At 43.9% G+C, this 27,680-nt stretch overlaps 1 protein-coding gene across 2 annotated transcripts; it reads left to right on the top strand.

Moving 5' to 3' along the window:
• Positions 1-1,801: 1,801 nt before the first annotated feature.
• CABP2 (calcium binding protein 2) lies at positions 1,802-21,856 on the top strand. 2 transcript variants are annotated; one of them, XM_048486233.1, is made up of 7 exons: positions 1,802-1,875; positions 8,022-8,189; positions 9,580-9,610; positions 10,281-10,415; positions 14,263-14,372; positions 15,101-15,248; positions 17,388-21,856. In XM_048486233.1, the coding sequence occupies exons 1-7, from the start codon at positions 1,843-1,845 to the stop codon at positions 17,411-17,413; spliced, it is 651 nt and encodes a 216-aa protein (XP_048342190.1). In that variant the 5' UTR covers positions 1,802-1,842; the 3' UTR covers positions 17,414-21,856. The 2 variants fall into 2 exon arrangements, with proteins under 2 accessions (XP_048342190.1, XP_048342189.1); XM_048486232.1 differs by lacking the exon at positions 1,802-1,875 and adding an exon at positions 4,781-4,893.
• The last annotated feature ends 5,824 nt before the right edge of the window (positions 21,857-27,680 follow it).

Below are 27,680 nucleotides of genomic sequence, written 5' to 3'. Positions count from 1 at the left end.
GGTGGGGCCCAATTTATCAAACTGATCAGGATCTGGCTGAGGGGTATGTTGGGGAAGAGGTCTTAAAGGGCTGAAACAAAAAGCCACAGGAATGGATACAGAGGGCGTAGGGAGGAAGGAAAGTCCTCAGAACTGTGGCTGAGGAGAGACTAAAGGGGGCCCAGAGGAAGGAAAATCAATTTAATGGTGGTGGGGTATCTGTAAGGTGGTGAAGAAGAGGTGAAAGACATGAAACAAGTTCATTTAATCCCAAAGGCATCTTTGCTGTCTTATTTCCTTCCTGCCTTCCTTCTGACAGGTGAGTACCAGAGAAACCAGGGAATCCTCCTGCTGCTCTATCTGTGTGTCTCGGCCTCTTGGGTTTCCAGCTGCTGGGGGTTGTTTTACCTTGTTTGTATCATTAGTGAAAAACGGATCCAAGCCGGGTCGTATGTCTGACCTAATAAGCTCAGATTCCCTCTCTATCCTCCTCCTTCAATCTCACTGCATGCAATAATAAGATGACTTGATTAAGTTTGCATGGTAGGCTGGGGGAGAGCAGTTGGAGAAGCAGATGCCTCCTTATTCCATGCAAGTCTGGGGATCTGTGGAGCACAGGGGTGGATCTCTTAAGAAGATTTGCAGGGGACAGGCCTAGGCCGAGAGCAAAGAGTAAAGGTGCCTCCAGGAGCAAAGGAAGTGAGCAAAAGAAGAGAGAGAAAGGTAGAGAGAAAGGAGCTGAGGAACAAGTCAAAGAGGCAGCCTGAGAAGGAGGAAGAAGAGGGAAAGAAGACTGTAGGGTGGAGTGGGACAGGGAGTGAAAGGGGAAGAAATATAGAAGGGTGTATGTTGAACCTCAGAACCAGGAATTTCAAAGCATGACAATCAGCTGGGAGGGGAGGGGAGTATGTGTTTGAGAGAGAGAATACAAGCAAGAAACTGTATGTGAGGAAAGTACAAGAGTAGTGTGCCAGTTCAGAATAGTTTGGCTACAAGGAGGAAACATTGCAGGAAGGTGGGCTACAGACAGCAGTGTGGAAGCACAACCGCAAGAGAAGACTTAGGAAGGCAGGATTGTAGTGAGACATAGCAGGCAGACATGGAAATGGGGCCAGCAGGAATAGAAACTGTCTGAAGGAGAATTAAAGGTAAAGGTAGCTTCTTGTGCAAGCTCTGGGTCATTTCTGACCCATGGAATGCGCCACATCACGACGTTTGCTAGGCAGACTGTGTTTACATAGTGGTTTGCAATTGTCATCCACACTTTATCCCCAGCAAGCTGGACATTCATTTTACTCATCTCGGAAGGATGGAAGGCTGTCAACTTTCAGACAGCTACCCGAAACTGACTTCCATCCAGATTAAACTCAGGTTGTGAGCAAAGCTTTGACTGCAGTACTGCAGCTCACCACTCTGCTCCACAGGGCTCAGTTGAAGGTGAATTAAGTCTTACTAAAAGGGTAAGGCAGAGGGGTACCAAAAGCTTCAAGAGAGAAGAGCAGCCCTTTATTAAGTCTCAACATGTTCTTTTTTCTCCGGGAGACCCAACGCATGAGCAGTGAGGCACCAGAATTGCAGCCATCCCGTGCTCTCTCTCGAAGTGGCTTGCACCAGCGGTCCAAGAGTGGCCATTTCTGCAGGACAGGCAATCGGACCCAAGAAGAAGACAAGCTGCTCATGCAGCAGCCCAGGTCTAAGAGCACTTTGGAAGCAGCACCAACAGCTCCGTCTGTGGCCCTGTCTGGCACCCACCACGGAGTAGACGACAAAATGGCTGGAGCCAGCCCCAAGGATGAGCCGTTACAAGGAGCAGAAGGAAGAGTTAATTCATCTCACACAGAAGGATGTCCAAGCTTCTGGGAGATGGAGCCTATTCTCAACTCTGTCTTTGGGCAGGTAACTGGTGTGAGGGGAAAGGGGCATAGGACACATTGTAAAGTAACAGAGAAGATATCAAAATACAAGGTAATGGTTGAAAGGGGGGATAACTGTGTTGTGGGTTCTACGTAAGTGGGATGTTTTGAAATAAGGGATATTCCCCTCTGATTAAGGGGCTTTTGTAGCAGGATTCCAGCCAGTTTCTGTAGGAAATTAAACCCTCAAGCATATGGCTGATGAGCAAGTTTTCCACCCCAGAGCAAAATACTGATGTCCATGACAGAGGTGTAAGTAGAACTCCAGGCCTTGAAAAGGGGCCCTTGCTTATGACATAATCCTGTCCATCCCTTTCGATCCAAGGGAAGTCAGTTGGGAAACCTCCTAAGCCTGAAATCTGTAATTTAGGCATCAAGGCTATATAGTTACTAGCCTCCAGGAGGGGCCTAGATGTCCTCCAGAAATATAACCGATCTCCAGATTTTTACAGTAAGACTTGTTCAGTAGTGGAATCAGCTGCCTAGGGAGGTGGTGAGCTCCCCCTCATGAGCAGTCTTCAAGCAATGGCTGAATAAAAAATATTAAAATATATTTACCAGGGGTGATCTAGGCTGATCCTTCATTGAACCAGGGATTGGACTAGGTGGCCTGTATAGTCCTGTCCAGCTCTATGATTCTATGACTGCAGAGAGCAATTCCTCTGGGGAAAATGGCTGCTTTGCAGGGTTGACTCTATGTTATATCCCACTGAGGTCCCTGTCTTCCACAAACCCCATCCTCCGCAGGCTTCACTTTCGATTCTCCAGGAATTTCTCAACCAGGAGTTAGCAGCCCTAGAAGGTTAGCACCAGTGAAGGTTCTTTGCCATCCCCACAGCCTTTGAGGAAGCCTTGAAAGAAAGCAACTAACCTGGACATATTGATTGTACATGGTTGTTATAACAATGACTGAGATAATGTGTGTGTAAATAATCCCCAAGGAACTCATTTGTAATGCGGCAACCCACATCATACCAGCCTGCTCCTTTAATGAAGCCTCCTGAGCTGAACCAAGCCATAATATATTTAACACACACCACAATGGTCATTCAAAGACACAAAAATTAGGGGAGGTTGGAGATAGCAGGTGACTGTAGGACTAGCCCCAAAGGATTTGGGTGCTGTAGGAAGTTATTACTTTGGCATACACCTATGTTCAGAACAGAGAAAAATAAACTACAACACATTAAATAGAGAAAAATTCACTTCCATGTAATTTGACACCCATTAAAGTCTGGTGCACTATAACTCACTTATATGGTCAGGCCAGCCCTGATTGGCTGCCACTGTGGAGCAGCAACTAGGAGAAAAAGCCCCACACATTTACTAATGAGCATTAAGAGGTGGCATTGGAGGTAGGGCAAGCACATCTAAAACTCAGCAAGGGCACAGCCATTGACTACTAGCCAGCAGTACTTCCCTCAGGACAGCAGCCACACATGCAGGTCTCTTCATGTCTCTAATGCCACATCTTAGTGTCAACTGCTAAGGATGTGGGTTACCAGTTCTCGGATGGCACAAATCTGGAAAGGGATGGACCCAGCAGGGCTTGGAACCCATCCACCATGCATAGATGCATACCGCAAAGCTGAGGGAGAAGGAGGTAGGAAAGCTCAAATAGTGATGAAGGCTTTATAAGTTCCACCTGCTGTTGAATACATGAGTCAGGCTGAAAATTTTCTTTGGCATTTTCCCTTAAATTCTAAACACTTGTCTGCTTTGTTCAGGAGAAATTGAAAGCATGTCTAATTTTCATAAATGGATTGACATAGAGAAACCTCTCCAACCTCTCCATGATTTCTGGGCCTTTGTGTGTGCTAGATTTTTTTAAAGGAGAGGTAAAGGTCATGTGATGCTGTCATCTCTGCTACTGTTCAATGCAGTAAGGTAGTGAGGCAGAGAAATAATGACCCTTCATGCTCAGAACAGTAAGGCTTTTATCATACCAATTTTGTGGGGGAAATTTGAAATACATGTTAAAAGGGCTTCAAGCACTTCAAAAGAAATAATGGAGTTCTTTTATTTTTTGGAGGTTTTCAAGGAAAGTGAGCCCAGGCAAATGTGCTAAGAAAGGTGACCAGATCTAAATAGTGATTTAAAAACTACCCTGTAGAACCCCTGGCTGCTTTCATAGATTTAATTTCCCAGATCTGACTGTAAAGCAAATTAAAGTGTTCTTAAGATCAGTGCTTATACTTGAATTTCAAATGACTCTCTTCCCGTTTTTATCCTATGTTAACAACATTCACAAGTTCTGCATGAGAGATTAAAAGTTGTTCTTAATGTCACTGCTGATAATACCCTATGAGTCTATAAATACAGTGGATTCTACTAGCTGGTTCACTTATTGCAGCCAACCACTAAGTCTGACTGACACTCTGGGTACTGTATGCCCCCTACCTCGTTTCCCACTCACCCTTCCCCCGCCCAACAGCATTGTCAGAGCTCAGCAAGAGCAGCCACTCCCTAGAGCAAAGATTTGAAAAAAATCTCTGTGATTGTCACAGGAGATTATGGCCTTCCTACTCTTGGAGAGGGGAGATGCTGGTGGGCCATAATCCTTGATGACTGCCTGTATGTCTAAGCCTGATAGGGGCTTTGGAATGGAAGCAAGAAAGACGAAGCAGGGGTAGGACTCTGCTTCGTGGAGTGTGGCAAGTCTGAACAGTCATAAGGAAGAGCTGCTGGTCCCCCATTTTCTCCTTTAGCACCATCTATGATTGAGTTGCGTATAATCCTGAGGATTATGGCTCTGGCCCACGCCCTCCCCCTCCCCCGCTCTTTTCACTTTCCCTTAATATTCTGGAGATATTCAACAATAAAAACCCTGAAAATCCCCAAAGCGTCTAAACCTCCCAGGAAGAGAATCACTTGTTACTATTAAAAAACACCCTGCCATCAGTGCCAGCCGCCTCCAGCCCCATACTAGGCTCTGCAGGATGGGAGGGCCTTAGCAGCCATGGGCAACTGCACCAAAACCCCAGGCAGGCGGCTCTCCAAGGTAGGAGGGGAGGAGGGAGGGAGGGAGGGTGGCCCCTTTCATCATTATGTTGAGCCCTGCTGTGTTCCTGTGTGTCGCTCGTTCATCATGTGTCTGTCTATACTTCCTACATTTCTCAGACCCTCCATGTTGATCCCTGTCAGTGGCCAAAGTCTTGGGTTTAAGGCTCTGCTGTGCCCAAGAAGACACCGCAAAAATGTGGTATTTGATGGCTAGACCTCTCCAGTACCACATCCTCAACCCCCCAATCTCAGGTTCATGTGGCACTGTGGCAAATTCAGTCACCCCCAGGTTTTCACCCTAAGACACTAGATTAATAGAGTGAGACCAAGTATTTGCCTGTGTGCAGTTGGCCCAAAAGGTCCCTTCTTTCCATTCCTTGCCTACAATTCGTCCTCCTTAGATCAGTATCTATGTCATTTTTAATTCAAGCAAGACTCAGTATTATTCTGTGTCTTTCTCTCTCCATACCCCATCCTTTTTAGTAGGTTTTTTAAAAGGCCTGAGTTGGGGTAAATTGAGGTACAAAAAGACGGGTGTTCCCATGTTCAAGAGTATGCAGACACTGCAGGGACTGATTATGGCTATTCATGGCATTTTCTGTATTTCTGTATGTTCTTAAGAGTCAGTTTTTCAGCACCTGAAGCCGAGAAGAGTTCTGTAAATGCTGTATAAGTACTTTTTTGTATATCGGTGCCAAAGCATGAATTGAGCTGGGCATGCGTTAGTGTATCAGTGCCTGTTTATACATGTATATGAATTTTAAGAACATCACGTAGTGAGTAGAGATGATATGATGCAGTATCAGTGACAGGATATGAGGGAAATAATGTTGTCAGTTGTTCCAGGGAAGGAAACAAATAAGTATCCCCTGGAAAATGTTGATGTTAACTGATAATTAAATTAAGATACTGGCCATTCTAGAATGGGGTGGAGGAGTGGAAGACCAGGATCTAGATCTGGTCCTCCGAGTTAATTATTTAGGCCCTTGAACTCAATTGTAATTCAGAGAATGTGAATAGAAAGACAGATTCTGACTTGTAGAACCAATATTATTTCTTAAAAAAAAAAATAAAAGGCACCAGTACTCAAATATATACTCGCCCTGATTTCCACAAAATCACCCCAGATCCTTTGGGCTTCCCAAAAGATGCTAGTATTCTGTACCCGTCCTACTGCTACAAAAAGAAAAAAAAAGCACTGCTAGAACTATCACTATTGTGACTTTTCAGATTATTAAATATTATTATACATTATGACTCAGACAGGCTATTTGTAGGTGATAGGACATATTTATGTGTTTTTTTGGATATGTGTCATTCTTGGGGATGTAAGGGGGGTGAGTATGGGTCCTGTGGCTAGTTTGTGCTTCTGAGGCAAGCATGTTACAGAGACAGAGGTTTGAGTTTGGTATACTGGAAACATTGGGATAGGAGTGAGATCTGAGTAGGTTAATGCTAGTGTAATTTTCTGTCCTTTTCTCAGTAATCTTGACTGTGTTATTATCAAGCCACTACACGAGTCAGTTCCAGGGCATATTGGTGAACCTGAGGCAAGGTTGGGCAAGAGAGAAAATAACAAGCAATATATACATGCATGAGTGCCAGTTCCAGGAAATAGATTGGCCTTGCTTTTGTATGTGTCAAGGCAGACTTGTGTAGCAACATGTGTATATTTCTCAAAGAAGTGAAGGGAATGAGTGAAAGGCAGTGGGTAAATTCACATGATCATTTACTAAGGAACAATTAACCATGCTGGCTGTTCAGCCAGTTAGTAGCCACATCTGTATCCTCCATCCATATGTTGAGGAGAATTTCGTTTCACCTCTTGCAACTATTTAGAAATACAAATAATTTAGAGCCTGAAATGGGAAATGTCTTTGCCATGTGGGCTGATGATACCTACTTGGCTTGGGGCCTAAATATCTGAAGGATCTCCTTCTCTCATACACTCCTCCCTGGGACTTAGGATCAAAGGGACAGACCCTCCTGATTTCACATCAATCAAAGAAGCTTATTTGGTGAGTACACAAAAGATGGCTTTTTCAGGGGCAGCCCCACAATTATGGAGCAACTTCTAAGGTAGTGAGTCTGGCCCCCTTACTTTCAGTCCATAAGAGGCACTTAAAGACAGTTTTATTTAGGCCTGCATTTGATTAAGCTCCCTACCAGTCCTGGGTTGTGATTTAAAATTTGTTGTGATTTAAATGTGTTGTGATTTAAAATTTGGCCTTTAGTGTATTTTATTTTACATGCTTTGTTTATGTAACTTGAGCTCCATAAAGAAGAAAAGCTTCTGATAAGTGTTTTAGATAACTGAATCCATGTCAATCACTAGCTGTGACATGGCATTTTACTCACCAGAATGAGTGAGCACTCGCCACTTGGTTATTTGGTTTTTAATTGAGAGAAAATAAGAGGCATATTTACCCTATATATGTAGGTCAGTTTTATACTATTCATGATCGAATCACCCCTCAAGCAGTCATACTGTGGAAACATGCTGAGAATTCTCTGCTAAAGATCCATACAGATCTCCATGTACAGTTGATGACTATTCAGTGAGTTTAAATCAATAATGTAGACCTCCGCTGACAGACAGAAATAGCAAAGGAATGTTAGTGTAGGTCTTAGCTGGTGCTATGTGTGTATATGGTTACTGTATTGTATCCTAATGTTTGCTGCTATGGCACATTTCTGTGTGTGCTATTTGTAGTGTACATCACTTATCACTGGTACAGCACACTGGCTTACGTGTGTGGGTGCTACGAACAGAGGGGAATGACATGGCTTCAATCTTAGGGTAGGTGGATACCTCCACTCCAACATGGATTAAGGTGTGATGGCTGCTAATGGTTTGCCATTAGTTACTCATGGAGACTGTGTGCAGCTCTAACTGTAGTATTTACAGTGTGGGCTATGGTGCTGAGTCAGTGAGTTAAATTCACAGGGGAGGAATATAAGGCTTTTCAGGTACCTGTTTGAGTGCACTCCAATTCTTTGTCTTTATCCCTTCCTTAGAATATCCCGGGGGTTATGACCTTGGCTTTCATGCAGGCCTTGTGGGAAATGGGGGGGAGGGGATGAGGCACTGTAACCAGATTTAGCTAATTGCAAGCTATATCACAGGAGAATAAGCATCCTTCAGAAGCTCCAGGCTCTCCAGCCTCCACCAGCGACTTGGATGATATGATTGATGGCACACACCAGCCAGCATTGCAGAGTTATTCTGTGCTGCACGGGTTGGTGGGGCCAGCCTGCATCTTCTTGCGCCAGAGCATCGCCATCACGCAGATCGTACGTATTGTGCTTCCAGCATCTCATTTCTTATACAGCACATCACATCATGGTCTCTACCACAGTCTGGTCTCTATGTTCTGCCACTGCACATAGCCACTATGCTACCTCCTCCCACTACTCAGTGGAGAATTCTGTACTGAAGTATAGTTCAGGTTTTTTCATGCATCACCATTTCCTCCATGGAATGTAATCTGTACATAGGAATAAGTATGTACACTTTAGCATATTAAGTGCAACATAAGTGCCATAAGTATGCAGCAGGCAGTTGATATGTGCAGTAGCTGTTTCATCCATATATTTGTGAAAAAAATATTAATGCCATAGCATATAAATCTGTTCTTGCATGGAGACTGGATAGTAGAGAGGTTGCTTCATTGAACCCTTTTTCCATATGATAAGAGATAGTAAATGGTCTGTTTTGATGATAACGATGAATAATACTTAGTAGTAATATAGTGTTCTAAAGAGTTCAGAGTGCTTCACATCCATTATCTTGCTATGATCCTTACAACAACTTTTTAAGGTGAATTAGTGTGGTGGGTTATTGATATAGTGGCTAGTGTGTTGCTCTAGAGCTGGGGAGACCTGAGTTGTACCTCGGCTCAGCAGTGAAGCTTATGTGTGATTTTGGACCAGTCACTATCTCTATCCTTAACCAACCTCCCAGGGATATTGTAAGAATAAAATCCCCCCCCACACTTCCCATCCCCCCCCCCCACACACACACTTTCCATACTGGAGGAAGGATAGTGTAAAAATCTAATACATAAATATTGAGGATGAGGTGTGTAGGGGAAGGTTAGGAAAGAATGAGACTATGACAGAGTCCGGGTTTGAATGATGGACATCCTGATTAGCTTCTCCGGGTTTTAACCATTCTGCTATGCCAGCTTTCAACCACAGGACATACATCTTCACATCAAGAATCTGTGACTAGAAGGGCAGCCTTCACAGATTTTTTTCTGCAGTGAACGAGGACTTCCCATCATCTGCAGTCATATTTTGAAATGATACTGCATGGGACTAAATTTTGGTGCAGCATCTATTTGAAATCCTGGGCAAGTTGATTTAGGAATAAATTCTACTGAACACAGTTTGTGGTGCAGGTAAATATGCAAAGGACCATGCTTCAGAAAGGGACTAGAATTCTAAGAAGGAATAGGCTGGAGAAGATTATCAGTCTAAGGAAGACAAGAGGTGACACGAAAGGACAAAGCGGCCACTAATTTTACAGCCCTTTCTATCTAACTGCTTGCCGCCCCTTCTGGGTCTTCTTCTCAGTTCCTTTGTACATAAGACATTGCACATTTGGCAGGCAGTACTAGGCCACAGAAGGGGTGGGGCTATTATTCTTTTAAACCAGTCTCTATTTTCCTTCTTTTGCCAGGACAGAGACCTGCGACCAGAAGAGATCGAAGGTAACATGACCAACATCATCACCGTGTTTTTCTCTATGGAAGGCCAGGGCTGTTGTCCACTGTCATTGCACAATAAGTGACCATGCCACTTCATTTTTTCTCATGGCTTGGTGCAATACTAGCCCAGGGGATCTAAGACAACCCAGGCACTTCCAAAGTGGTGGTTTGCTGATTTAGGCATCCTTGCAAAATGCATACCATCCAAGCTGTCCTTTTGGTAGTTAACACTGCAGATTGGAAGAACCTCAGGATCTTGATCATGGTTCCGTCAATATGAGGGAAATATGTTTTTAAAAAATCTCTGCATCATGTACTCTTTACCCAGGTGTGGCTTCTTGAAAGTATGAGACTTGGCTTCACTCAAGTATGAGACTTGGGTATTTCCATGTATCAGGTCCTGAAACAGGAAACTCCAGTGCTCTTCTAGACACATCCATAGCTACTATCTCGCTAGAGAAGATTTCAGGTCCAGTTCCAAAATGAGACAGGAATGTTGTTGAAGCACAATACCGCATTTGCTAAGTAGTGTATTCTTCATCCTGCTGCCCAGTTTCCCCATGTAGTCATGCGCTGTCTGCAAGATATAGCTGAAGTTCCTGATTTGCAAGGGTAATCAGCAGACTTGGGAAGTTACTGAATATGTTTCTTACAGCCTCTCTTCTCCTTCCAGAGCTAAGAGAAGCTTTCCGGGAATTTGACAAAGACCATGATGGTTATATCAGCTACAAGGACCTGGGAGAATGTATGCGAACTATGGGCTACATGCCTACTGAGATGGAACTCATTGAACTTTCTCAACAGATCAGTATGTATCTACTACTACTAAGTATATTGATGCTCCAAACAAACCCTACAGAACTGGGGGTTGTGCCAGCTTACTAATTTCCAGTTGCATCCAGTTTAGTCCATACTGTTTCTTCTGGTCCCCTATCTTCCATTGCTGCAACTGAATGGTAACAATACTTAACTTTGACCATCTCATTCCTCTTGGTCTTGTAACAATTGGATCTTTTTGACTGCTCCCAACCCTGCACTCATATAGTAGTGAACTTCGTCCTTGTTGTTACTCTGCCCTTTCATTAGAACATCTCAATCTCATCTCCTTCCCTCAGTTAAAGTTCTCTGACATTAATCCAAGCATTAATAATAGTCACTGGCCCACCAGTGTATCAGGTGGGAAGACAATGTCAAGCACAAATTGAAGGAAATCCCAATATTGGTTTGACTCACTTGTAGTAGTTATCAGGAACTCCCTCTTACAGACCAAGTTCTTATATTATAGGGAGGAGTCCTGTATCTACGGCCCATGCCTGTCTAATAATGTAAAAATATTGGAACTACTGGAAGAGGAAGGATTGTGACTTTTGCTTTCCAGTCTGGCCTTCATTCATTCTGCCTTTTCTTTGTGGCTCCTACAGACCCATTCATACAGTTAGCAGCAGTGGTGGGATTCAGCAGGTTCGCACCACTTCGAGAGAACTGGTTGTTAAAATGGTGCTTGTAAACAACCAGTTGTTAAATTATTTGAATCCCACCACCGGAACTGGTTGTTAAATTATTTGAATCCCACCACTGATGGCAGTGACTTCATATTTCTGTCCCATGCTACAGTAGATTACATGCTAAGTCTCTGTTCTGTATCCAGATGTGCTTCACAACAATGTGTGTTATCAGCAGGACACATCAGCCAATATTAATGGAGTCTACTTCTTATGGTACCAGAGCAGTGCAGAATGGAGCCATAAGACAGTGGCAACTATATTGCTGTCAGTTCCTTATTTCAAGAAAAAAATGTGTTTTGCAGAACAGAACAGGCAAAAATGCTCCTTCTCCCAGACTGCCCCCCCTCCCAATGGTGGTGGCGGGAAACTAGGAAGTGCAGGCTTCGTCTTCAGCTGTGGATATACCCACCCTCTAATGCATCCACTGCTCATAATTTTGGTGGCTACTGTTGTTTGTACCCACCCATTCCTTCAATCCTGGCAGCTGCACCCACTTGCTCATCCCTCTGCTTGCAGCAGCAGTGATTGCTCACACTGGCACTCCCTTTCTCTCATAGCAGCTGCACCCACCTGACTCGCAATGGCAGTTGCTGCTGGATGTATTTTATGACTCTGAAAAGGATCCACTTGATTGTGGGTCTGATATGGATTGGTGTTGAACACTGGGGGAAGGACTGTTAATTCCCTCACCCCCATACAGCTTCTCTGATGGAAAATGCCCTTTCCTATAAAAGTAGAAAAGAAGGCAGGTACTCATATTGTGCCTAACTTTTCCTTGCCCAGGGTGAAAAATTGCCTGGGGAGCATTTTTTACCAAGGAGATAGTATTTGGAGGGGAGTGGGGGTGGGATTAAGCCTCCTCATTCCCTAATGCTACAGCTACAGTCTATGGGCCTTTCCCCACTTACCTTAAGCCTCGCGCTACTTGAGGAGAGTAGCACAGGGTTCCTCAGCACCCCCCACGAGAGGGGCTGCGACAGCGCAGCCGCCCCGACGCTGCCGCTGTCGCACCCCCTCGGCGCATGGCATCCCTGCCGCTCTTGCAAAGGGGGCCTTTTGATGACCCCGCGCAGAGTGCAGGGTCGTGGGGACGCCCGGGCGAGCGGCATAGGGTGGATAGGGGAGCGTGGGGAAACGCCCTATATCAAGCCCTCCATCCCCAAAATCAGTAGTTTTAATCACGGCAATCCAGCATCATGTGTAATTTGGTCCTGAGTTTCCATCACTTCATAAGCACTGGAAACTCCCCTATCCCTTGATCTGTGCTTCACTTGGCATATAGCCCAGGTGATGTAGTATGCTAGCACTAGCAGTTAACCCACATGCATATGTATGTAAAACAAGAAGTCTATGCACTGATTAAGCATGCCCTAGCAGTACCTGAGAGACTGTTGGGGAGAGCAGGTGTCAGATCCTTAGCTGCAACAAAACTTACCAGTCCAATAGGGAAAGGTGACCTTTAGCCATAGCAAGCTGTGCCTTTTTCAGTACAAGGAAGTAGATTTTTATTGATGCTCTGCTGGTTTGATGTTCAAACAAAACAATAAAAAACATTTCCCAGTTGAACTAATTTGACTGGAATAGAATTAAGAAGCAATTATAGTCTGTACATATGTTCTAGAGATAGTTGTCCACTATACCCTTTTCCACCAAATACAAGAGTGGTCAGTGGTGGTGCAGCAGAAGAGAGTAGTACTCTTCCACAGTAGAAGAGCATAGCAGAAGCAGCAGACAAGTGAGTGGTGAGTTGGGAGGGAGGTGGGCGAGCAGGAATACTGGCAGGCGGATGAGCGGTGTGTTGGGTCTATGGGAAGATGGGGGGAATGGGGGAGGTTGTTGACAGGCCCAGTGGGAGAGCGGTTTGCCACTGCTGTCCTGCTGGGCTTGACTTGGTGTCTGCATCAGTGTGCGTGTGTGTGGGGAGGGGGCATGGGAAGGCTGTTGCCAGGCACTAGGACCCAACAGGAGCATTCTAGAACAAAGAAGGTCCAGGAAGTGTCAGCGGATGAATTAAAAATTTGCTTGGATCTTTCAGTGGAAAAGAGTATAGAACCCAATATGTAAATAGGGTCAATAGTAATTCTTGATTCCTCTCTGCTCATGTTTAGCACAACCATGATCAAGAAGCTTTTGCTCTGGTGGGGTTAGATAGAACATATTTATTTGTTTAGGATATTTCCATGCTGCCAGAGCAGAGTCCTGTTTTAGGTGGTGTCCAATTAAAACAATGTAACATCATAAAAACAAGTTATTAAAAACAAGCCATTAAGTGCAAACAGCATAAAAACTGTCCATAAAATCGAACAGACCATTAAAAAAACTGATAAAATAACCCAATTAAAAGCCTGGGTAAAATATGTACGCTTCAGCTTGAAAGAAAGTAAAGTAAGTGCCAAGTAAACCTGCAGGAGGGAGGGACATTCCAGAGGGAGATGGCATCAGAGAAAATGCCATGTCTCTGCTGGGGCATGGAGCAAGGCTTGAGAAGCACAGAGCAGGGCTTCAGAAGCAGATCTTCTGGTGAACTGAATAGTATAGGAGGAAACAGTCCCAAGCCATCTTTGAGTTGTACCCAAGAGCTCAGAAGATCCATTAATTTGCATGTCTAAATCCTTCCTATACAGAGGAGCTTGCAGTGCCGTAGAGCCAAAAGGGCAGGGTGGGGCACAATTCACCGGGCGTGTGAGGGCGGAGAAGGGGTATTTTGGGGCGAGGGAGGCATGGCAGGAGACAGGATGCAGGATGCAGGCATGCCCCGGGTGCAGCTCCCCCTCGCTTCTCCCTTGGGAGCTTGTGCAGACTTCCACTCTCCCACCAATGACCTTTGAAGTATATAGTGCAGATATGTTACATCAAGAGAAGCATCACACAGCTGCAGAGGGGTTAAGTGTGATAGTTAAGAAAAAGTAAGCTTTTAACTGTTATCAAGGACAAAACCTAGCCAACTTGGAATCAACACACTGGTGATTTGCTTTCATGGAGGTCAGAATCCTTTGTTATAAGCACTCTAGTGTCAGCAAGACTGTGTGATTTGGAAGTTAAGGAAATTACATTGTAGGTTTAAAGAAGCTCTGATGGTGACTGTGAATCAGCCTTAAGTATAATAACCTGGTGTTATCCAGTTCTGAAATAGTCTTTCTATATCTACAGCTGGAGGAAAGGTAGATTTCGATGACTTTGTGGACCTTATGGGCCCCAAAATGCTGGCAGAAACTGCAGACATGATTGGGGTGAAAGAACTGCGGGATGCCTTCCGGGAGGTAAGAGCCACATTTAGCCCATCTCTAGGACACAAGGAGATTAGCACTAGAGTGTACAAGAGTGTGTGTAGGGGTACTGGAGGACATTCTAACATAAATACATGTTTGTACTTCTGTCTGCCACTACAATAATAATATTTCTAGGCAGCAAAACCAGATCAAACGATCACACTTGTCTGTGTGCACATGGGGCTGGCTTTTGGTAAAACTGGCTTAGTGAAACTGACAACATTTCCCTTGACTAGAGGAAGGGTGACAAAGGAAATGATGGTGAGGTTGGCTGGAAGGACACCTGAGAAGCAGATACCAAGTGTAATCACAAGATGGCATGAATTTCCACACTAGCTGGAGAGAGTGTGGTAACCTTTAAAGCAGTCCTCTCCAAATTGTTAATAGTGGTAACACATCATTCAAAGCTAGTGAATATTTTAGGGTAATAATTAAAGCATAGTAAAATGTACACATGATTTTGGCCTTGTGGTGTAAGTATCCACTGTAATGTGGCTGATACTGAAGTGTTTGTTCTATGTCATACTCACTGCACAGGCTGGGGTTGTTCTTAAACCCCCAGAGAGTTCCATTGACACATCTGATTGATTGAGGTTAGGAACAGTGGATAATGATGCTGTCCATTAGTCTCAGCACAGTGAGGCAGTACAGGAGCCTGGAGGTGTGGATATGGCAGAAGAGTCAACAAGGTACATTAATAACTTTTCATTTCCTTCTAGTTTGACACAAATGGAGATGGACAAATCAGCGTAGCTGAGCTACGGGAAGCCATGCGCAAACTCTTGGGGCAGCAGCTGAATTACCATGAGGTAGATGAGATTCTCAAAGATGTTGATCTGAATGGAGATGGCCTTGTAGACTTCGAAGGTAACATCAAAAACTTAAGTCCTTCCTTGGTGCTCAGTTGTTGTCTTTCTCGTCTAGAATGGGACATGAGGCTTGAAGGTGGGAAAATTCTTGGGATCTGCTCTTGGCCGTTTCCCCACTTTTAAAATGACGTCCGGTTCGTCTGGTCCAGGACCTTTTTAGCATGAGGGTCGTGTTCCCCGGGCTTCCCCACTGCCCCGTGCAGAGTCATCAAAAGGCGCCGTTTTGAGCAGCCCCAGAATGACCCGCGCTGAGGGGGCGCAAGAGCAGCAGAGTCGAGGCGGCTGCGTTGTAGCCACCCGTGTAGTGGGGAGTGCAGTCGGACCCCGCGCTACTCGGCGAGAGTAGCATGCAGCAAACAGTGAGTGGGGAAAGGCTCCCTAGGTAAGGAGTAAAGTACAAATCAATCAGGGAAAGAAAGTTCACCCAAAACAGGGCAGATAGCAGGGCTTCTAAGGGCCATGCCATGTCAGAAAAATGATATAGAGTGGAAAGCTTAATGACCACTCCACCCAGCTACAATTTTGATGTGAGTTAGGCCTTTACACACCTATCAGTTAAGGTTTTAAAACTGATGTGAGCTCCAGTCATGGAATTTTCAAATCACATCTGGTTTGGCCCAGTGACTCATGGATATATTTATTCTCATTTTGGGGAATATGATGGAGAATCAGATCATGAAAGTGAAGCATGACAACCAAAATTCTGTGGTTTCATTTCAGACTAATAAAATACCCATTTGTATGCCTGTGTTGTACAAGGAACCACCATCCTTCTCAGAATCAGCAGCAGGTTTTGCTTCTATCTTGACAGTTTCCCTCTATAACATTTTACTTTTTTTCCTGCAGGAGGGAATGGCAGCTATTCAGTTATTTAGGAGACAGATGTGTGTTTATGGACATTTCTGCAGTTGGGTCCAATTCTGAACTTGGTGAACCCAGTTTTTTTTCCCAGGGAGAAGCTGCTTTTCGCTTTCCCTCAGGAGCTGCCTAGTGCAGCTTATTTACCTTGTGCTTAATGGGACCACCGAGAACTAAATGAGCCACTACCTGTCTAGTCCTTCTCTGATTCTCTTTCATGATCATGCTAGAGTGTGATGGGAAGTTATTAGGGAGAGTTATTAGACAGGTAGACAAGCCCTTGGCCTGTTAGGCATGTATGTGTTTTACAGTGCAATCCGGGGGGGCGGGGGGGGGGGTGCTGAGGAAGCAGCCTGATCCCTGCACCAGCATGAATGCTACTTACACCAACATAAGGGGTATTTCCACTGGTGCAGGAGTACTTATGCTGGTACTGGGGAGCTATATAGCAGTTTGACGGCTGGGCACCATGGCGCCTGTGCTTCACTAGCACAGGAGCTAGCACCAAAGGGAGCATTCCTGGGGGCATAGCTAGCTTTAATTGGCCTCCTGAGCTCTTTCAGGAATGCCTCATTTGCAAAGGAGTAGTGGGGGAAAATGGCACCCAGGGCAAAATGGTGCCCCCCACACCTCCATTTCCCCAAGCCCCACTTACCTGAGCCGGCAGCACTCCCGGAAAGCCTGGCGGGGCTGAGGGGTGCCCAGCTGTGGCCTCCATTGGGTTGGGTGGAGCTGAAGGATGCTCGGCTGCGGCCTCTGCCGGGCCTGGCAAGGCAGGGCCTGGCCAAGGGATGCCTTGTGGAGGCCCCGCTAGGCTGCTTCTTCAGCCTCTGCCAGCTGACGTAGCGGCCTGGCAGGGCCGGCTGAGGGGAGTGGAGGAGGAGGGGTGAGGTGTGGGGGGCAATTTTCCGCCCCCACGTGACTGAACGGGGCCCTGCTTGGGGTGTTTGTCTGCATCCTGCCTCATGGTAGCTACACCACTGCCCATTTGCCGGCACACACTTAAGCCAGCAAAATCAGTGGTGCAGCCCATTATGCTGCACAGGCCACTAGCATGGGGAAAGGGGAAAGCATTGCTTTGTGCTTGCTGGCCACGGCACAGCAATCTTCTTAGGAGGCAGCGTGGCTGTGCAATCCCCAGCTGTGCCGCAACTACCCCTTCCCCCAGGATTGGACTGTCTGGGTTTGTCTACAAAATGAGGCAACCGAATCTTTGTCTCTTGAAGTTCAGGCAACAGCAAACGGCATGTGGTCTTCCCTTCGTATCTCCTCCTTTTAGAATTTGTACGGATGATGTCTCGTTGAGCTCACCTTGTAGCATTCGGAGCAGAAGTGCCTTATGAAGAGGAGGGATTTCAAGCTGTCACATACTGCTGCTTGCAATGGATCTGACACTTGACCGCAAGGACAGCAGGCAGGCACATCCCACACATCTTGCACAGCCTGCCTGGAGCCAAACAGATACTCTTGAAGTCAAGGGACCCACACCAGCTTCATACCTATCAATGATGGCCTAGAGCAGATCCCAGGTTGATCCCCGATCTACTACATCAGATATTGCTAGGAACATTTACCCCAAGAGTTCTGTGACTCTGCCTGTCATAAGACCATGCCTTTGCTGTAACAGAAGGACTTAATGAGGGAGCAGAGTGAACCAACAAATCTCATAAACTATTCTGCATGCACTTGTATGAAACATTCCAAATGCTTCTCGGTCCTCCTCCTCCTGCTCTCAGTGGTGTTTGTGTCTAAGAAAATATACTTTATTCCTCACTGTGGCCTGAATAATGATTCCCATCTCTGGAATGCAATGGTAAATGACGTCATTTTACCCACATGCAGAGGAATAGGAGAGATAGCAGTCCCCAGTGGTGGCAGGGCTCAAAAGAGAACATGTTTTGTAGCTAATGACTGCTGTTAAGCTGGCCACAGTGATCAAATGGTTTGCTTCTCTGCAAACATTTATCAGGAGTATCAGACATTACAGCTGTGATCCAGAAGTGCCCCTGCATCCCTACCATGTGTAGCTGGGAATCTTGAAGGCTTTCTGTGTTGCTTCTTTGCCTTGCATGTCTGCTTTGCTGGGCCATACATGTGGTCATGTTGCTTTATGAATTGTCTTTCAGAGAGTTAATATTTATTTAGAAAATGTACAGACTGCCTTTCCAAAGACCTGATCGAGGTGGCTAATCAAATAGAAACAATGAACAATGAAATAACAAAAACATCTAACATAAATCCACCAACTAACAATAAATCCACTAAGCCATAAATATAGTGTAAAATGAATTAGAATAAGAATACACAGCACACAAACAGCAGTGAAATAATTTCAGCCCAAGCAGTTGTCGTAAAGCAGCATTCTGGTGGGACACGCAGGCCATGAAACAAACAAAAAGAAGTGATAACCTCCCATTAAAACTCAGGGTAAAGATAACTGTTTTGGCCTGGTACCTAAATGACAAGTTTGGTATCTGGTGGGCCTTAAGGACCTTTAAATATTTCAGTGGCCAACACTGAAAAAGCCCTGGCTTTACTTTTACCTGCCACATCCTTGTGGGTAGGAGCACAGGCAGCAGGGCTTGGGTGAGGATCTTAATGGGCAGGCTGGGCAGTATGGGAGGAAAGGTTTTCAGATATCCCAAACCAAAACCCAAGATTCCCCCACGGTGCCCATAGGCACTTCTCCAGGTGCCCATCATGTGCTTCAGGAAAGCAAGCAGGGCCATTGTGAAAGCAGAACCAATTTTCACTGGGATCCTGCCTACTGCTCACTGGAGAAGGATCCAGGGCTCTGTAAGAACCCATAAACCAGCTGTGAAGTGGTGAGGGCTACAGAACACCCCTTTCTCCCCTTGTTATTCTTTCTGTGAGTTATACTTCTGCTTAGTCCACCCTCCAAAGCAGCCGATTTCTCCAAAGGGACTGATCTCTGATATGTGGAGTTCTGTTGTAATTCTGGAAGATTTCCAGGATTGACCTGGAGATTGTCAACCCTAACTCTGGCAGCAGTGGAGAGCTATCTCCTCCCATGCCATTTTCCAATTCATGGTTGGTTGATATTTATTGCAATGGGGAGAACATTTTGGTGCCCTCCTATTTTCTGTCTTAAGTGCAAATTTAGCTATGTAAGGAGGGGATTTGCCATCAGAAAAAAACCATGGGGAAAGATTGGTACTGACCTTCAAAACCTGGAGTGATCTGGGACTGTATTTCCCCCACACTACCTGTGGAGGACCCTTCGGTCCTCTGACAGCAATCTTCTGGTGATCCCTAGCCCCAAGGATATATGATTGGCTTCCATCAGAGCCAGGACTTTTACAGCCCTGGCTCCCATATAGTGGAATGCAGTGCAAGCAGATGTTAGAGCTCTACAGGATTTTGCAAAATTCTGCAGAGATTGCAAAAATGAGCTATTCTGTTGGGCAACAATTGAAACTGAGTTAAAACTATATGAAAGTTTTTGGCCCCAACATCTATACTCTTTAGGTCACTGATAAACAGATTTTAATATCAGTTGGGCCTGTGAATCACACAAAGACATTCTTCTGTTACACTATATATATACATGTATACACATACTCACAGACATGGGCTCTAATGCAATTAAAGAAATATTAATAAATAATATGTGATTTAACTGATTGATCACTGAAATCTGCATGTATTTGCATAGGCATATACTAATTTTGAAAAATAGGACTTTTAAAACAAATTGTACACACAATATGTTGCAGCAGCTTCTGTTTAAGAAGAAGCATTCCCTTCTGTGTGGGAAAGAATGAGAAGGTCTCCTCTCAGTTGGAGTCTGCCTCTTATAATTTTTATTACTTGCATTAAACAATAATTTTAAAAGATCTGTGGCCTGATTAATTGTGGACACCTTTTTATTAAATAAAAAGGTTTTTAATCATTCCCATCAGCCAAACGTTGCAGTTTAGACAGATTACCCCTCCCCCAATTCATTTCAAATCTGAGCATTTCAACTCAAATCTGCTTGATAATCTAATTGTATGGTCTGGAAGATCTGTTATCAAATCCCAGATGTGGCAATATGGCTTGCAGTTATTCAGTGGCAAGGGAAATACATGCTGAAAGCTCAGTTGTATTCTTTTTCTTTCATCATGTTTGAGATACAAGTCCCGGTATGTACAGCCTCCTATTAAACTCTAGATAGCAGCAATTTGCACTCTCCATGGTTAGAGTTTAATCCATGTAACTGAATATACTGAACTGATTTTGTATTACTTTGTGTTTTTATTGAATGGAAATAAATCAAATGAAACAAAGTTCCCTATATCCCTCAAAACTGTCATCTCAAAAAATAGTAAGCTTGTGTGAAGAGCTGTAATATCTCCTAAAAGCATTCTGTTTACTCTTATTGAAAATGTGTTCAGTAACTCTTGTCATGATTTTCTTTGGAGTCATAAGGTGAGCGCTATAATCCTGTAGATAAACATAAAGGGTATTTTGTTTGTCAAATTGTAAAAGGTGAATAAGACAATTTACTAAGAAACAAAACATTTAAAATACCAAAGTGTTTGGAGCCACGTTGCATTCTTCTGAGAAATAAACATACACACATATATACAAACAACTTATAAAGGAAAAGAAACATTTAGCAAGCCAAAGCTACCTTAGTTTTAAACAGTCCCCTTTCCACTTCTCTCCAAATGCTGTCAACATCTCTTTCAGTTGGCTCAAAATCAACATGTTGACTGAGCAGATAGCTTTTTCTTTAAAAAACAAAATCCTGCCTCAATACATGCTATCAAGTCCACTGATTTAAAAATGAGTAGTTTTTAGTAGATGCTGCTTAACCTTTGCTGGGACAAGTAGTTTTTCATTATGGCTGCAGAGCATGAATACATCCTTCTAATCCTTTCTAAATACAGATCAAAAACATGCCTGGAATATTGGCCTTTTTGTTTTTGTTCTCATTGCATCACAGCTGCCCAGTATAGCATCCTTATCTAATCACGGCATTTCTTCTCCATTATGTTTAACAAGTGAAAGCCTGCAGATATTTGCTGGAAGGCTTAATTCGAACTACTTAGAAGCTGAGTGCACAGGAATTATTGTAGCATAATTAAGCCTCCTTATGACCTCAAATCAATTCAACACTGCCCTTTTACAAAACTGCGCACCTTTTTGCATGCAGATATGTTTTAGCAAATGGGAAAAAAACCCAAAGGGTGTGCAAAATAATGGAAATTATTTTTATTCTGGGGGAAAGGTTCAGTCTGGATTTTAGTTTTCAACTAAAATGATGGCTACGTTCATAAAAGTTTAAAAGTTGACAATCTGCCCTCTTAATGGACAAGAACCAAAGAATCTTCATTGTAAATAGTTCTAGCTAGAGATTAATTTGTTTAAATGCTTAGGCAAGCAAGTTCAGAAATATCTGTGAAATTGGGGCCTGGAATGTTAGAGGAAGGAAACAGTGTGATATTGTGGCCTATGGCCTGGAATTTCAGAAGAACAACACTATTCCTCTTTCTTAAGACATTCAATGCTGTTACTATGGAGATATGGTGAAGCAGCCCAGCCACCCAGATAATACAAAAACTAAGAAAGTAAGCTGGGAGAAGTCTTAATATGGGATGGATAGAAAGCTCTGGAAGAATGTTCTGCACCTGCACCAATATTACTGATTGCTTTGTATAAAAGGTCTGACCCCCAGAGACTGGGTGAGCCACTTCCCTTTCTAGAGCTCCCCTTATTCAAATAAAGACCTTTTTGACCCTCCTCCTGACTGGCCTACTTCATTTGGCTGATGGCCCTGTTTGGCTGTCATTCTCTCCCTCTCTCCTCCAAAACCTTTGGAAAAACAGCAGGGGCTGGTCTGGATTTTAGACTACTTCTCCTTGCACTTCAGAGTTGCATGCTCCTCTTCTCATTGGGGAATGTTCTTGCAGCAGAAATCAACTATCTAAGTAAGTAGGGCTTGGAGATCCAAATTCTGCACTGGCAACCCTAAACAAATCTTCAGTCAAATCATGTCCCAGATCCCTGCGGGATACTTCCACAGCAGGGTTGCCAACACATGGTGAAAAAAATGTTCTGCTCCTTTAATAGAGGCTTGATTTATTTATTGACTTAATTTATAGCATGTCTTTCTCCCTGACATTCAAGTCAGATTACAAACTGTAGAAAACCATTCAATTAGACAACACAAGCCATTCAGTAATGATGCAATAGGATTAGTATTACAGAAATCAGAAAGCCACGTGGACAGATAAAAGCATTCTCGTGGAATTATACTGCAATTCTGATCCCTTCGATTAAAAATGCCCTCCTGAACATTTATTTTTCCACATTTTGCCTCAGGCAGCCATTTCACAAAGGAGTTGCGAGTTTTATCTATTTGTAGGGTGCCACATTTAGAAAGCCTTGTTCAGATGAGTGTAGCTACTGTGAAACGTAGCGGGAGAAGCAATCCTGCAGGTATGAGAAACCAAGGTCATTAAGGACTTTTTGGTGGTAACTGATACCTTGAACTGAACCCACTAATTGATTGGTAATCAATGGAGTGACTACAGAATGAGTGTGATATGTATGTCTGCCTAGCTCCAGATAGTAACTGAGGTGTGGTATATGACCAGGTCACCTGGGTCAAGGTAGCGAGCCACCTTCCAGACTAAACTAAGATGTACGAAAGGTGTGTTTTTTGCCACTGTGTTAACATGCCTCTCCAATCAAGCAGAGAACTTCTACCACATCACTGGGGTCTGGATAAAGAAATATAAAGCTGGGTGTTATCAACATGCTGATGACAACCTGCAATCTACTCCAGAACTACAAATGATTTCCCTCCCAGGGCTTTACACAGAGATTAAACAGCATGAAATCCTATATAGCAAGTCCCACACTGATGACAACAAATATCCAGTCAGTGGCAACCCTCTGAGTCCAGTCCATAACGGGTGATTTAAAACAATCCAAGCAGTTATCTTAATCCCAATTTTTTGCCTCAACAAAATGGCATAGTCCACAGTATTAAAGGCTGCTGATAATCCAACAAAAGCAACAAAGAAGCACTGCTAGTACTCACATTCATACAGAGGTCATCAACTGAAGCCAAGCGCCAGTTCTGTCTCTCTCCTGAAAACAGACTGAAGCAGATGACTCTTCCAGGAAGACCTGGAGTTGTTCAACAACTGCTGTGAGTCACCTTGTCCACAAAGGGCAAGTTAGAAACTGACAATAACAACCCATTACGCTTCTATTAAAGGGACAGGTCAAAAATTATATTTCAGGAATAAGAAAAATTATATTTGCCCAGAAATAAAATTCTCAAAAGCTGCAGAACAGAAGCACTACTTGGTGCTCTTACACCAACTGTTTTCAGAGGGTAGCCATCTTGTTCTACAGTTAAAGAGCTAAATCTGAGCCCAGTAGTACCTTGGAGACCAATAAGATTTTCAGCAATCAAAGCTCCCTATGTCAGAAGTGTATTCATTGCAAAAAAGTAATCCAAATTACCTACAAATCCCTTAGAAAAGAGCACCTGAATTTAAGCCAATATAAAATATGTATGAGAATGATTATCATGGATATTCGTAGTTGCACTATAAAGAAAAACACAAAACTGAATGCTCTGTATATCACATTAAAGATATTTTCATGTTGTTGGCACAGGCTCCTCTAACTCATATCTATGGTTATCCTGGAGGCTCAGTGGCTTGTCTTCAGCTTCTCTTCATCCTAACAGCATATTCAGCAAGTGCTGAAACAGACCATATCTAACAAAAGTATTGCAAAGAATGGTGAGAATCTGGGGAATTGGACCTTTCAGGAATTCTGGCTTGTCCCCAGAAGCTGGATGGACATAAAGAAAAGAACAGTATGGAACCAAGTAGTTATTGTCTACAGGAACGTCCCACTGGCTCTTTTCCAAAAGGAAGATTTTTTATTTGTTGCTTATGCATCTGGCACTTCTCTTTGATCTTTTATGACATTTAAGGTATAACAGTTCTGGGAAAGATATCACCAACATTTATTTCTGAAGTGCCTAACATGACTAGGCTATGCACAGTAAGTCCCTCAGGCTTACAATGTAAACTTGATCAACTGCATTGTTCATAGGAACAAACCATCTTAATATTAACAGGTTTGTAAACTGCAGGTGCTTTAGCTTTGCTTCATCTTACACTCAGTCCTCAAACAAAGACACTTCAAGGGGAAATTACAACATGAAACTACTGAGCCTGAGTTCACTCACAAGTTGAGAACAATGAACCTCCCAGGGCTGAATAGGGACATAGGATTCTTATCTCACTATAGATTCTAATTTTCTGCCCCCTAGCACTTTACCTGTGCTCTAAACTAGCTGATTATAATATACATGGTACCTCTGTATCCTTTACAAGCATTCTTTATGACACCCCTCCCATTTTCTGACTGGGATAAAAAGACTTAGGTCTCCACTCCTACTCATGCCTGATGAAGGTAGATTTATTTTCAAAAACTTACATCCTGAAAATTTTGTTGATCTACAGTAGAATAGTTGGATTCGAGTCCAGTGGCATTTTTGAAACCAACATGGCTATAACTATTCTTCTGAAACCTATACTCAAAGGTAATTGACGAAATAGATTGCAGCTACAGTGGAACCTCGGTTTTCGTTGGTAATCCGTCTGAAAAGAATCGATGAAAACTGAGGCAAACTTTTCCATAGGAATCAATGTAAATCCAATTAATCTGTTCTAGGCACTCCAAAAAACATACCAAAACACATTTTTTGGTGAATAAACATAATGTTTAATGCTGAAAACAGTAACAAATAATAACACTAGGACCAGCTTCAGAGCCAGTGGACCAATGTCACACCAGAAAGCTGTCCAAAGAGTCTGTTTCTGACGCCTCTTTAAGATTTGTCTGAAATGGGGCAAGACATTGTCATTAAATAAGTTGCAGACACGGCCTGCAACAGCTTTGTCCGGGTGATTTTTCTCCACAAATCCCTGCTCCTTACTGCAAATCGATGAAAACCAAGGCAAATTAATGAAAACCAAGACAAATTTTTCACTGAAAAAATCAATGAAAACCAAAACCGATGAAAACTGAAGGCAATGAAAACTGAGGTTCCACTGTATTTGTATTAACATGTTTTGCATTCAATTCTACATTCCTCCTACAGGTGGCACCAATCTGACATTATTTGAATTTTTTTGTATATGAAGGAATTCCATCTAAGCAAGAACAAATAAATGGTCTTCACTTGTGCCACTCATCTGGAAACTTGACAGATGCTTTGTAGGTCTATCACAGGAATGTGTAATTATCTCCATATCTCCCATCCTCTCCTAAGCAATAAAAATTCTGAATTGGCAAATACTTCATTAAACTACTAGTGAACTAGAGTTACCAACAACCTGAAGAAAAAATGTTCATACTGTCCCTTTGATGGAGGCATAATGTCCCTTTGATGGAGGCATAATGCATGTTCATGAAGTTTTTCATGGCATTGAGGTAAATAACATGGTCTAGTAAATAATATAAAAATATTACAAGGGCAGGACATTTTTTCTCCAGGGTGTTGGCAAGTCAGTGAGAAAGAAACATAGGAACTCAAATGATCAGTATAACACAGCCTGCAATGAGTACTACACTATTTTCTTTAATCCAACTCAAGTATTATAGATGGCTTACAGTGTTTTTTCCAGATTCAGTTCACAGCCAATAGTACATTGCAGCCAGATGCCACAGCTCGGTAAGCACCAGGATGGCAGGGTTGGGTTGGGTGAAAACTAAAAGGCATGAGAGAAAACTGATTAGCATAGAAAGCTGATTGCAGTAAGCTCCCCTCTTCCATTTCCAGCAATCTCAAACATACTGAATATAGTAATGGTAGTCACAGAATAGATGTCTGAGAGGTGGCTGTGAAGAACAACTGAAAATCACTATGCCCTGGGATTTATCTTCTTATATAGAATCCATTCAAAAGAAGTCCTGAAAACGCTAACCAGATTCCACGATCATACCACCAGTTCCTCCTAATCAAAACTGTCAAAACACAGAAAGGCCTACATAAACCAACAATATATTTAGTAAAAATAGACTGTTTATTCTGTATATTCCTTCAGATATTTCTCTTGACAAATACAGATATTTGTGTTTTGCAGAGCATAAGGTTATGCATTCGTCTTGTTCAGGGGTCGGGGACCTGCGGCTCGCGAGCCGCATGCGGCTCTTCCGCCGCTGTTCTGCGGCTCCATGAGCCGAGCCGCTGGCCCCATCCTCGCCCGCCCTGCAGGTAGCAGGGCGGGCGCATCCATCGCCCACAGCCGGCTAGGCCGCGCCGCCGGCTTGCCTCCCGCCCGCCCCGCTGGTTGCGGGGCGAGCGCTCTCCCAGCGGCCAGCTAAGCCGAGCCGCTGGCCCCATCTTCGCCCGCCCTGCAGGGAGCAGGGCGTGCGCATCCATCGCCCACGGCCGGCTAGGCCGCGCGGTGGGCTTGCTTCCCGCCCACCCGCTGGTTGCAGGGCGAGCGCTCTCCCGGCGGCTGGCCAAGCCGAGCCGCTGGCCCCATCTTCGCCCGCCCTGCTCCCTGTGGGCGCATCCATCGCCCACAGCCGGCTAGGCCGCGCCGCGGGTTTTGCCTCCCGGCCGGCTCGCTGGTTGCAGGGCCGCTGGCCCCATCCTCACCTGCCCTGCAGGCGGACGGGGTGTGTGTGAGCGGGTGGACGGGGAGCGAGCAAGTGGGCGGGGGAGCGGACGGGGGGGCGTGCGAGCGAGTGGGGGGTGGTGAGCCAAATGGCTCTTTGAGGGGAAAAGGTTCCCGACCCCTGATCTTGTTAGACATGACTGTTTTACGCATTGTAGGTATATTCTACAAATATTTATATTTTCCTATTCACTTTTCTGTGAAACAATCCTGAGAAGGTATACTCAGGATTAAATCTGATTTCTTCCAAGAAATTTATTCTTAGGAAAGCAGCTACAGGCTATATTTATTATTGATTTGGTGGTGGAAAGTGTTGTCAAGTCGCAGCTGATTTATGGTAACCCCCAGCATAGGGTTTTCAGGACATGTTTGGAAGTGGTTTGCCATTGCCAGCCTCCAAATGGGACGAGAGAGTTCAGAAAGAATTGTGGCTGGCCCATGGTCACCTAGTGGGTTCCATGTGCAGGAGTTAAGGAATCAAACCTGTTCTCCAGATTAGAGTCCGCTGCCACTCTTAACCAATACACCATTCTGGCTCTCTACTATTTATTTAGGAAATGTTTATGTCAGTTTACAAAATCAAGCACACAATACATATAAAAACAAATCATAGCATTAAAAACATATAAATAAAATCAGTTAAGTCAACAGAAACATATGCCAATAAAAGCAACCCAGGGCACAAAAGTACATTAAATTGAGCAGTCTAAAAAGATACAGAAAAATTATTCCGCTAGGAACAGAATGAAAATGTAAAAAAGAAAAGAAACCCCTTAGTTATAAGCTGGGGTGAACAGAAACATTTCAGCCTGCCACCTAAAAGCAATAAAGAAGACCTAAGCAAGTAGGGTTGCCAGTTCTGGTTTAGAAAATTCTGGAGGGATTTGAAGGCAGGGCCTGCAAAG

This window comes from Sphaerodactylus townsendi, linkage group LG02 (assembly GCF_021028975.2).
Source record: "Sphaerodactylus townsendi isolate TG3544 linkage group LG02, MPM_Stown_v2.3, whole genome shotgun sequence".
In the NCBI taxonomy this organism is placed as follows: Eukaryota; Metazoa; Chordata; class Lepidosauria; order Squamata; family Sphaerodactylidae; genus Sphaerodactylus; species Sphaerodactylus townsendi.
This window is presented reverse-complemented; position numbering and strand designations above follow the sequence as displayed.

Bases quoted from the DNA above. Each gene is read 5' to 3' on its own strand.
- CABP2 (XM_048486232.1), top strand. From the start codon at position 4,852: ATGGGCAACTGCACCAAAACCCCAGGCAGGCGGCTCTCCAAG. The intron at 4,894-8,021 runs GTAGGAGGGGAG...GCTATATCACAG, and splicing joins CAGGCAGGCGGCTCTCCAAG to GAGAATAAGCATCCTTCAGA. The intron at 10,416-14,262 runs GTATGTATCTAC...CTATATCTACAG, and splicing joins TGAACTTTCTCAACAGATCA to CTGGAGGAAAGGTAGATTTC.